Genomic DNA, 12886 nt, shown 5'->3' on the forward strand with positions numbered 1-12886 from the left:
ATGCCTTTTGATTACCAGTCCAAGATCCATATTCATTAAGCACCTCAGTGTGAGTACTGGACTGGGTCCTGCTCCTCGTCCATGTGGCCATAATTAATTTGAATCCAAGAGACAATGGAACAGATCTAAGTCAGAAATCTTTAGTGAGGCACTGAAATGAGAATTCTTAGCTGAAACCTAATTGGAAATCTAGGGCACACTTGGCCGAGAACTGAAGCCAAAAAACAAATGCTGGACTGCAACAATTAGTCCTTGTTTGTACCATTGCATAATTTGTTTGATGTGCTGTCCAAACACCTCAGCAAGAGAATGAATGAAATAGTGTGCTTTCAAGCACTATTTCTAATTCCACTACAACTGAAAAGACTAGTAAAGTGTAAAATTTTAACATTAGGTTTAATCTTAAAAAATGGAAACAATTGTCAGAATCTTTATACTTAAAAAAAAAAAAAACTCCGGGCCAGTTTCACCCAAACTTGTTCAGGGCATCCCAAGTAATCTTCCTCTGGAAAGCTGGATTAATCTGACCCTGAGCATGAAGAGCTCCACAGGCCAGGATGAATGTGGCTGGTTATCGAACCTGGACAAGTTTGGCGTTCCCAACAGTGGCCCGAAGTCCACCGGGGCCTGCCATTCTCCATTTTCTTCCAATCTATAGGGCAGAGGAGAGAGTCTTTGTCTGCTCTCTGTTCAGCCGTGATAAGATTCACGCTCCTCAGCGCTCCTCAGACATCCAGCGCACCGATCAGGGCACCATTCCCTCTCCGCGAGCAATAAACCGTAATAGCACAGTCCTCCACTTACCGGGCCAATAAGCCTCAGATGCGATTTAGCTTGTCATTTATCGGTAAGAGACAATGACAAAGGAATGGTGAGAAGCATGACAGTCGTTCCTTCACGTTCCTTCACACTCCTGCACTCAAACAGAAGTATGATAAATGGCTCTGTGGAACATGATTCCTCATACTGCGGTTACACCTGGTGACTATCCTCGGGGACAAACAAAGCTCGCGGCAGTCAACAAGCGAATGAGTAAGCATGAGAAACTTTGTGAAAAGTTAGGAAGTGATAAGGTTGGGGTGAAAGCTGGATTTTGTTGCAGCTAATTACGCTATCTTCAGGAAAATTAGGGGCTGGAAATATAATGACATTACGCCATTTCTAAGTACATTTTTGGTATCATCAGTACTTACAGAACACTTACTTCATGCTTCATTACAAAGACAGCATAATTTGTCTTGTTTACAAAATTATGACTGGCATGCCTCTCAGCCAATCCCAAATGTCTCTAAAGGTACCTTCCTTTGTCAAGCAATGGAGAAACTTCCTGGTGAAAGTTCTGCCAGGAAGACTACGTCATTCATTTATTGGTCCCGACCAATCACGGGCCTACACCTGTCTTTAAAATGACTCGACTTACGCACCTATTCTGCTGCTTTCAGGTACCTACGTTTTGATGTTCTCCTTCCACCCCACCGCCAATAGTTGGTTGTCCAGGGGTAGGCTCCACTCCTGCTTTCTTTAGAGGGTCTCGACGCTCCAAGACCTGGAGTGAGGACGGGGCCTACACCAAAGAGTCTTTCATTTCTACTGAATTGTTATCTTTCAACTTTTTAAATTCCATAGAGGATGTAAAAAATTGTCCTCCTTCACTTTTGCCTCCCTGAGTCTTTCTGGCAGAACTCAGAATATACAATGCAATGTCAAAAGCCCAATTGAAAAGATCAAGCACACAACCCTTCATCACCTTCTCTGGCAATCTAGATGCTTTTTGGTGTTGACAGCAGCCAAAAAGAGCTGGTCCTGACATGTGGATAGAGCCATCTGAATGGTTTGAGTGAAGTGAAACCTCTTGCAACACAAAATGTAAGAATATCAGTACCTTGGCCCAGTGATTTTTGGCCACTCCTGTCTAGTTACGCTGGGTACTTTTAAAAACAAGTACGAGATGTGTATTCGTAATACCTCCTTGCCTCAAACAGGTGCAAGACTTGGCCCACTTTACTAGTGATGAAAGCCAAAATGACTCAGACACCTGTGAAGGAAAGATACACTGGTAATGCAGGTCAGCCTGGGAATACGTGTGATCTACTTAACATATTTACACAGCACTAAGGTGTTCACATCACACATACACTGTCTGACTGCAAACTGCAGCCAACTGAGTTGTTCTCTGCATGCTCTACCCTGCATTATCCATCTTCCATCTCCTAAATATAGCATTGTACATGGAGGAGAGCAGCAAATGTGCAATTTAGAATATATACAAGCAAGACAAAATGACTGACTGAAAAAGATTTACCTGCCTTCTCAATACTGGTGAATCCAAAATCAAGGTATGGCACTGCAAATTAGAGAACACTTTATTTAATTTTCAGTCCAAATTTCCAGTTCAGCAATTAAGTGATTGATTTTGCAGTATCAGAAAACATTTACAAAGAAGCCTCAACACCTAAATATAATATTACGTTTTTCAGTATTTAGTGTGTCCAGTCTTTACCTTCTCCCAGACTCAACTCTTTTCCAGAGACTTACTTTCAGCTTTCAAAAAAATGTACAGGCTGGTTGCACTCAAAGCAAACCCAATTGCTTTTGGCGATGTTGAGGCCTGGAGTCTGGGGTGGTCAGTCCATTGTTCTTGAGAAGACCAGAAGCTTCTTAAATTGATGTGTCTGTCTCCTTTACTCAGCAGGACCTTCTTAACAGCTGCGCATCCTTTAAGGCCCGTAGCATTGAGTTACCTTCTGACAATGGAAGGATGGACAGAAACACCTGTGAATTTTTCAAATCTGAAACAGTTTAATTTTCTCCTCTCCTTTAAAGATAAAAGCTTCAAGTGCTGTTTATCTGATTGAGATCGGTTAGGTCTTGCTCTTTGTCTTGCATTAATGTCCCAGATAAAACACTGAAATATTAAAAACGATTGATATAAGTGGGTGTTTTATTTAAAAAATAGGCACAAAACGCTGCTTAATAAAGCTGATTCCATCTATCTGAGAACTATCTGGGAAGTTCTAATGAGCACTTTTGATTCATTCCAAGCCTGAGAAAAGTAAACAGACACTACATACGTACATATGGGTGGTGTTATATTCATAACATTATCTAGTTTGTGTAAACGATGCTTGAAAGAATGTAAAGGTCTGTATTCACTTTACTGCTGGACGTATATCCAGGGCACCCACACGTACAGAAAAGTAGCATGCCAGATGGACAAACCGACAGACAAATAAACAGATGACAAACAGTTGGACTTTATAGCTCAGTTAAGCGAAGTGAGCTAAGCAAGCTTGTGCTTGGTTGTTAGTTTTTGCTTGCTATGTTGCTCGGTCTTGATGGGAGAAAGAAGTGGGGAAATAATGAGCATTCATCATTTACCTGTGCCGGCTGAAGCAGCTTAAACCTGGTTAAATGGAGAGTCGGTGGCACTTACAGTGACCCTTATGCATATTGTTGTGTAGTCGATCTACAGTTAAAATAAAAGTGTCACTAGACACCACAGCAGCTGTCCCCATTGAGGATAAACAGTCACTCGAGGACATTCAATTTTACCGTTTATTGTATTGATTTGCAGCACGGCATAATATCAAGCAACTTTGATGACCGGAGCCAGCAAAAGCGGCATACACCACATCACACATGGCTTATAAATGGAATGGAAACCAATTCCACACAGCACAGTCTGGACATACTGGAGTGCACTCATAGTTCATTAACACTGTGTAGGTTGGGCAAACACCACCAGCCTTGTTCTTGGTTTGGGAATAGGGTGTAGTTGGTGAGGGTATATATAACCAGTTTACACCCAAAGGGGATCATTTTGGTGAAACCCGTTTGTCATTGCAACGTTTTTCACAGGGCATACTTTACTTGAATAATATCTGGCTATTACAGTATCCTAATAAGGAAGAAATATGTGGATTTAGGTTCCCTGGAGCTGTACGTTTTCAGCCCTGACAAACCAGGTAATCAACGAAGGAAATTCCTTCACTTTCCTGTTTTAATGGCTTCTGAAACAGCAGACAGCCTTGCAGGTTGTTTTGGTCTGATTTGGGCGACTCTGTCTGAATTATAAATGAGGAGCTTGACCTCCCTAAAAACCTAAATAAATAAATAAATTATTAACACCCACAGAACAGCTTATCCTGGCTGCAGCTTATCCTGGCGGCCGCTGCAGATACAGCCGCTGTTATCAGTAATTGTCTTATTAATGACAACAGTGGACCGGAATCTACGACCAAATAATAATCTCCAATTAGAGTCTTACACTGATAAGAATTCTGGCCCAATTAACTTCACTTCGTGTTATTAAAACAATGGAAATGTATTTTCTTTGAATGCCACATCACTGTAGGCTCTATGACAGCGATTATAATTGAATTTATCTTGCAATCTATGACAACTGTCTACTAAGATGTTCTAACACGAGTCTGTTCGCTGCCATAGCAACCGCATTCTTCCATTCGTTTCATTTGACCAATTTTCCACCCCAAAAACCGGCTTGAAATTGTCAATTTAAGTGAAGATTGCTGTGGACGCCACATTCACCTCCTCTTAACACTGTCACCTGGGTAATTGGGGCCTATTCTGCTTGTTTGGACTTTGCTGCCTCTCCCGTATGCTGACTAAACTCAAGGGCATTGGAAGCCTGCTTTATCATGTGTCCAGGTCTCATCTAGCCCGCTGGTAAATAAGAGATCCTATCAGCTGCTTGCTATGGCACTGAGGGCCTGTGTTCTAATCAATAAAGTCCAATTCTTTGTAGATCTGTGCGTGCGATTAGCCCCTTGCTCTAATCCAATCCCCCCATTTTCGTTGTCCATTACGCTGGCAATGCGAGGCGCTATAAAGGGTGTCGTTATCGGAGGTTATGAGTTTAGCTCTGATATAAAGCCGCTCGCCTCACTGGCCGAGGAGCGCGGCTTTCTTTGGCTCTTTTTAATTGCAAATCCACTCGAGGCCCAGGCTAGTACATTTCATTGCCTAGGCAACCGCACAGGACGGGGTAACGGGGGGGAGTATATTTTCAAGAGAGGAAATTACCACTCTTGATTTTATAGCCAGACAGAACAAAGGGCAAGAATACTAGCAATCAGAAAAAGAAATAAATAAATGCATAAAACCCACTATCAAAGTCTGGGAAACGTCCACTGAGCCTAACTGTGTGATTTTAAGTTGATAAGCATCATCTGCAACTGTCAAATGCTTAATTTAGCATTATGCTAATTCCGCACCAGTTTAATCAACAAAAAAAAAAAAAACGCAGTTTGAGGAATATCCCAATTATGTGCTATTCTGGATTGAAAGAAAGACAGAAAAAAAAGCATAACGCATGCAGGGATGCTAATTAGCTAGCATTTGTTGAGGCAGTTTTTTTTTCTACATTGAATTAATTAGAAGAAAAAACACTTTCATTCTTAAAAACATTATTAATTGTATGGAAATCACTGCACTTCAGCTTAGACAGCGGCAATGAAGCTAGAGCGCAATGCACAAAGATGCCTCACAAGGAAACGCTCAGCTACTTCCAACATGCTCATCATGATGCCACTGACAGTTCTGTACGGTCAGCTCTGAAGTCGAAACATAAGTGGGAGTGTTAAACAGGAAAATCTCTAAAGCAGCACTGAAGCCAAAATGAAGTCCTGAGAGTGAGATCTTCCCATTTAAAGGCTAGGAAAGCCACCTTCTGGTGATGTGTCTTAAAGGTGCTTCAGGTCTGACTGTTTGAAATGTCTTTTTTTCTGCTAGCTGGCTAAAGCAGAAGAAAAACAGAAATCTAACGTTACTGCTAGGAGGCCGAATTGGAGCAAGTTTAAGGGGAGGCTGGTCGCTTCTTATTCCTCTTGTTATATCAAAAAGATTGCTGCAAACCACTAGAGGGCATCTGCAGGTCAGTCCTCAATGAGCGGGTGAATTTTTAGGCAGTTTATGTGAGAAAGTAGAAGGATGTATTGAACTAAAAACAATTCAGTGATACTTCACAGTATATTTCCATTTTTTTTTGCAGCAAAAAACATTTAGGGCAGTAGGATGCTAGTAGTTTGTTGCTACTGAGCGTTGTTTGGTCAGCATTTCTGCTTCTGAGCACTGATCAACTGGCAAGCAGGCAGGTCAGCTCATTGGCTGAGTAAATCAGTTCACGCTCACTGATGTCAAGAACCTACATAAAACACTGTTAGCCAGTTCTGTAAGCTCTACAGGAACCCATTTGTTCTGGACACACTTGGGATCGCCCTCTAGCATCTGACAAAGCTGACATTAGTGATCATTGGCAGTTCTCCTCAAGAAATTCTCTGGCCAAGTGTACTGTTTTCAGGAGGTCTTTATTCCTGTAGGGGAATTCCTGACGATTTGTGTAATGCATGCTGGGTATTGTAGTGAAAGAACAGTGCTGGACAAAAAACACAAGAAGGATACAAATTAATGTATGCAATGCTATGCAACAGAATACTGCATGACCAACACCACACTGAAGGCTAGTTTTATGGCAGATAAACCAAGATGCAACCATGTCCATAAATTATGTACATACTTCTTAAATGCTGTTGACGATTCTAGTGGCTATACAGTCAGAAATGGCCAGAGTTACAATAATAAATCAGGAACATGACGAGTCAGACTAAAATGCGAAAAAGAGGCTTTACTAGTTTGTCCAAAATCCATGATTGAGGTCGAAGGCGAACAAAAACCAATGGTGTACAAGCATAATAAAGAGTCAGAAAGAGTAGAAAAGAACACGGTCAAGAACGATCAGTAGGTCAACGAATGCCTCGCAACTAACCTAGCCTAAAGCCGGGGCCTACAAACAAACTGGATCTAGTGCCATGATATATAAAACAGGTGAAAACCATCAATAGTCAGGGGAAGCTGATCTCTGATAGGTGGAACCTGGTGCCCTCACCGTCACGTGTTCACCCAGAGGGTTCTGGGAATTGGAGTCCAGAGAGTCGTGGCTGGAGGGATGCGTGACAAGGAAAAGTTTTGTATGGGCACCTTGGCATGATTTCAGAAGACAGCCCTTAAGCAGATTTTGCTTACGAAATCAAAAGCAAAATCTTTCTTTGCCCCCATCCCCCAAAACATTCAGAAAATAATCAAAGCTGTCCCTTTCACTTCCGTGTTATCAGTCCCACAACAATTTCACAGCGCGGCAATCGCACAATAATGAACTTCCACAAGCAATTAAGAGCCTCTTCCTGCAGCGGAGGCTTCATGAATGCAAGGCAGCTTTCCTGTCTCGCCTCCGTGCAAACTAATCACGGCGCATTTCACTGAGGCTGTTGGATTAGTTTGTGTTTTCTTCTGGAAATCCCTGCAGGAAACCTCGCTCTCATCAGAACATGGCTGTGTTCATTTCTCTGACACCGCCACTGATTGGAGCTAAATTGCATTGAACATGACCGCCTTTCGTGCATGAGCTGCAAAGCCATGTCATCGGAACTTTTCCAAAGGTACCGTCGTCGTTTTTTTTCCTTGCTGTTGTTTTTTTCTAACGGCACACCTGCCAAGGCGGAGGGGATCAAAGTACGCAAACAAGTTGGAATCAGAGCGAGAGGGGGAAAACTGACAGGTTAAAAGGGAATACGGTGATACGACAACTCCGTGTACTTCAGGGAGAACGTAGGAGGCGTTATATACTTAGAAAGAAAGTGAGCGAAGATGCGTCCAAGTAAGTGACAACTACAGACATAAAACAAAATGGATTAAGGCATCATCTTTGCAGTTTGCCGGGTTTTTTTTTCTGGATTCACTGCAGTTACACTGAGTGAAGCTGAGTGCAATTTGACCAGCTGAAACTGAGCTGTCAAAGAAGTTTGGAGGAGCAGCACTAAGGCCCCAAGTCTGTCGTTTTAGGACACTCTTAAGTGGTAATGTTTCGGAACAGGAAATAGCAGGCTAGCATTCACCGGAAAAACACTTCCAGGAGCCGCATTCGCCTCCGCCTCAACTGCTGACTGGTTTAGACTTAAGCTGAGGCAACCCATGAGCTGAAATTATACACGACTCAAAGTAAACAAATGGCTTGTTGTGGCTTGCTGTTAGGATGGGTGCATAATAACTGGGGGCTGATATGTTATTTGCTGACAAATGGAAGCATGTAACACTTAGTGAATTATTATATTTCTAAATTATTACTATGGTTGGCCCAATACTGTAATTATGGCTGTTGATTGCAACTAACAAACTGTAGCTCCATTTATATTTGTGCATTCACTCGTGCCAATATAGACATGTTTATTGAAAATATGTGAAAATATCAGCAGTAATCTCTCTGCTTACGTTAACAGTATTTAGAGTTTTAAAGAGGTTTTCAACTCAAGTGCAAACATTAACTCTCAATGATCCAAAGATTTGCGTCTTGGTGAACATTAGCCAAAGTCCATTTTGACTGAAGAGCTTAAGAAACATCCTGATTAGACATTTCAGATGCTACAGCAATGTAAACAGCCACAGAGTGATAAGCTTTTCTTTTCTGGCAGGAATCAGATTTTCAGTCTGCGATATTACTGAGGTCACATTACGATCAACTGGGGGAGACTGCAATCATAGTGGCCAACATAAGTAGGAATTTGGCCAATCACCCAAACCCTGAGGCTTAAATGATTTTAAATGCGTGAGAAAAATTAACCCAGGAATACAGGGCTTGTGAACCACGTGTGCATGAGTTAGACCAATCAGAATAATTCAAAAACCCATGTGATGTATAACAACACAACCATGACTAACCAACAGTCTGGCACACTATGCTTAGTCTTCATGCCTCAAATCAGGATGGATATAGTTTTCATGGCCCAAAAAGTGCTTTTAAATATAGAAAATAATCACAATTTAGATTGCAGTCACAATTTTCCTAAGAAAATTGGCAATTAGATCTTTTCTCCAAATGGTTTGGACTCAATGGTTTGAGCATATGTCCGATAAACGAGACTCACCAACAAGTTCTGCTGAAATAACTTGTATATTCTTATATCTTATATTCTGCTGCGCAGTAGAAAGCCTGGTTTCACTTGTGAGAGCAAATCATTTGCAATGTATATATATTTATATATATTTATAAAGCTTGGCATTATAATCTCTTTACCACAGTCAAGGTGTTTTTTTTTAATTCTAGCTTTCTCACTGGTGGTCAGTCACAATTAAAGATACTGTGAGTGGGTAGGTATGTGATAAGGAGTCACTGACCATAATTCTGATTGGCTCCAGTGAACACCTGCCATCAGTATCTTCCAATATAATATAGACCTGCGCAACTCAAATCCCAATAAGAAAACACAAAGGGTCAAAGCTGTCCAAAAGAACTGACCAGTGTTCATCTAGTAGAAAACAGTACTTTGATGCTAAAAGCATGGCACACAACATGGTTTTAATTATGAGGCATCATTATCAGCTTGGAAATTCTACATCGGCGCACCCCCAGTTAGCTGAATCATGTACCACAGGCATGAAGAAGCAGACTGACACTGCAAAGGTACATACCAGTGTCTTGGTCCAAGTACTCCTGGGACATGTGCTGGTTCTGATGGACCCATTCCCCATTGCACTTGAAGAATATCTGGAGGGCAGGAGCAGCGCGGCACCGCAATCTGATTGGGTTGCTTTTTATGATGTAGGCATCCTCTGGCTCCTGCAGGAAGTGAGGTAAAGTCCCGCCCACTGAGGGGGAATCAGGAGCCGCATCCCCTGTAGTTCCTGTGAAAAAGAAAGTCGTGAACAGTTCTGTGCACGAAATAGACACAGACACACCTTAAGAAAACATTTAAACACTCTTCACGGCATCAGTTAAGTAATGACAGGAGGTGATAATTAGAAATCTTTTTTGTTTGTCATCCTTAATAGAAACATCCAAATTTCAGACACGCCAAGTTCGGCATTTTCTCTCATTTTTCACATTGTAAATATGTTAATTTCCCTTTGGACTATGTGCCATTGATTTCTTGTAACAGGGCATGAAATGGAGAATATTGCCAGAACAAATGGTGCCTTTTTTTGTGTTTTGTCCACTGAAGACAACAAGCAGCCTCCTCCAGGCGAGGGCCTGATGAATTGAAAAGGCATAAGCAAAGGCAGCAAATAAAATGCTTTGTGTTTGACTGATGAGCCCAAATGCATCTCATCGTGGTGGGAAAGGGTCCTTCCTGCATCAAGTTTCTGAATTGTATACACAATCTAGACTAGGCCACTGAGTTTTGATCAAATATAAACAATCACGGGCGAGAGAGCACAATAAGCCAGAGCATAAGAGTAGAAGAGGGAGGGAAAAAAGAGAGGCAGATGAAAAGAAAAGAGAAAAGATAAAGAGAAAGAGCGAGACACAAAGCTCATTCCAAAGAAAGCAGATGAGAATTTGGCAAAACAAGGCTGCCGTTCGAACACAGCCTCTCTTCCTTCCCCGTTCCAATCTCCATCTTCCTCTAGAGGGTGGAACAACAAGGAACAAGATGGTTGTGTTTGTGCCATCTTGGGGATTCACACTGGAATAAAACCTCCAGCCCATCAACGGTGGCTGTAGAGCGCCTGATAGAGCTAAGCCTGTCAGAGGCGGGAAAAAAAGGCCCGGAAAGTCATTATACCGCCAACAAATCCAATTCTGTCCAATGAAATCCAATAGACCCATACGCTACACACAACCTCCCACATTTGTTTGTGACATTAAATGGATAAATACGTGAATGACCATGTCACATTTGCAAGCACACACATAGGCCAACACAGTGATTATACAATAATTAGCTGAAATAACCCCATACAGATCATCTACAGAGCTCATGTGGATTTAAATAGTCTCACGTTTGATTGGGTTAGTGAAATGACTGGCAATTGAAGCTTGTTTGACTGCCACTCCAAAAGTCAATCAAAGACATGCATAAATGTTTTTTTTTCCTCACTTCAACTTAAAATAACCACCTAAATTTAAAGCTCAGACTGACCTTCATTTATTTTATTTATTGTCAAAACAACCAGGTACAAGTTATTCATTTCCCAAGACATTTCTGAGAAGAGTAGATATAAAATTGCATATACAAATATACAAAAGGACAGTCAAAGTTTCCAAAACTGGAGTCCAAAATTTTGCAAGGTACAGAGAAAACAGGATTCCTAACAACCACCTGGAACAGCTGGTAGACACCAAAAATGGCCCCCATCAGACAAACAGCACTTAAAGCTTTCATCTTTGAGAGAGAGGAGAAAATCAAGCTGCTTCAGATCTGAAAGCATTCACAGGTGTTTCTGTCCATCCTTCCACTGTGAGAAGACGACTCAGCACTACGGGTCTGAAAGGATGTGCAGCTGTCAAGAACCTCACTGAGAGAAGGAGACGGACACATCAAACAAAGAATCTGAACAAAGGACTGACCACCCCAGAGTCAAGTCCTCAACATCACTGAATGTGTTTGGGATTACTCAGATAGTGAGGAGCAGAACATGCAACCAACTTCTAAGACTGAACTTTGGAGGTTTGAAAAAAATCCATTTTGTTGGAAAACTGAAAGCAAGCCTGGAAGGCCAAGGCTGGACAACTTGGGGGTCTCTGAATGTGAAATACTGTATATGCTAATCTTTCCACTTTTCATTCGAAAGTTTCTCTGTATCTGCTTTCTCACCAGTGCAACTTGGCTAAACTCTGAAAGTGGTCAGCAGCAGAGGAAAAAACATAATAAAACCCTAACTTTCAGTTCAGCACAGCATGTTCTCACCTACTGCTGCACTGGCCGGCTGCCACACTGTGTATTCCATCCCTCTGACCTCCGACTGACTGCTTAAAGCCCCTCCGTCTCAGCCAGCCCGAATGAATACAGACAGCTCGGTACCATGTAGACTCTGTGGTTTCTTTCTTTGCTATGCTCCGATTCACCCTAGCTCGGCTAGACCCAAGTGTGAAACATCAAACGGAGAGGCACATGAATGGCCGGACCGCCGGCATCTTGGGTGGCCAACAGCTGTCTGAAAGCAATATTTTAATGAGTGGATCCTTCGAAGCAGCCTGTTCCCAGCCTGTTCCAGACATATCCTGAAAATCCTTAACACTCCTTCAAAAACTCCCTTGAAAAAAGAATGATAGATTTCCAGAAACCTGAAGAACCGTTCAGTCCCCAAAGAGCAACAAATGTCAAAATCTGCATTTCCATCAAGCGTCTCCTCAGTTGGCCATCAAAACTTGTGAACTTTCCGCTTCTGATTGAAGTATGATGTGACTGCTCTTTCCCTGCCCAAAGAGCAAAATGGCATCGCGTGAAAATCGCAGCAGTCGTAAACAGAAGTGAGAGCTGACTTTCAAATCCATTTTGACTTCAGAAGATCCCACGTCTCTCTGCTACCTGCTTCACAGTACAGTGATTCTGCTTTATCTCCAGATAAAACGTGTAAGGAAACTGTCATGAGACCAGGAATATCACGAGGACGGCACGCATCATCCCCAGTGACGAGGAGGCAACAAAATCAGATTAAAATGTATAATGTTGGCTCGAGTTTCAAAGTTAAAGCCATGAAGCACTAGGTTTCCTCTAAATAATTCAAAATGTTACGTTAGCCTTCTTCCTGATCTGCCTTTCCACCATCTCTGTCTCAAAGGAGACGAGAATTGTGGCGCAGAGCAGAAAAAAAAATTAATTTTAACATTTTCTGTGCAAAGTCTGGGTGATTTAGAGCATTCTAGTCAGGCACGGAATAACTCATCCCAATGGTTTTCATTAGTTTATATTCTGCGTTAGTCATTTCATTACAAACCACAATTGAGCTCTTTTAAATTAGACATTAAAATTGTATAATATTCTAATCTGGTTCTCTGGGTCTGCTGGGATCTTTCCCTGAGAGTGCAGAGAACTCTGGGCAAAAAAATAACAGTTAGACAAGCAAATCTGACTCAAGTTGCCTGGACAGTACA

At 41.9% G+C, this 12886-nt stretch overlaps 1 protein-coding gene across 4 annotated transcripts in view; it reads right to left on the reverse strand.

Moving 5' to 3' along the window:
* unc5db (unc-5 netrin receptor Db) overlaps window positions 1-12886 on the reverse strand; it is a 249648-nt gene that overhangs the window by 134970 nt on the left and 101792 nt on the right. For all 4 annotated transcript variants that reach the window (XM_017709276.2, XM_017709277.2, XM_017709275.2 and 1 more), the window contains exon 2: window positions 9481-9693. In XM_017709276.2, coding sequence (XP_017564765.1) covers window positions 9481-9693 — 213 coding nt within the window. The remainder of the gene's footprint in view (window positions 1-9480; window positions 9694-12886) is intronic.

This window comes from Pygocentrus nattereri, chromosome 20 (genome assembly GCF_015220715.1).
Source record: "Pygocentrus nattereri isolate fPygNat1 chromosome 20, fPygNat1.pri, whole genome shotgun sequence".
In the NCBI taxonomy this organism is placed as follows: domain Eukaryota; kingdom Metazoa; phylum Chordata; class Actinopteri; order Characiformes; family Serrasalmidae; genus Pygocentrus; species Pygocentrus nattereri.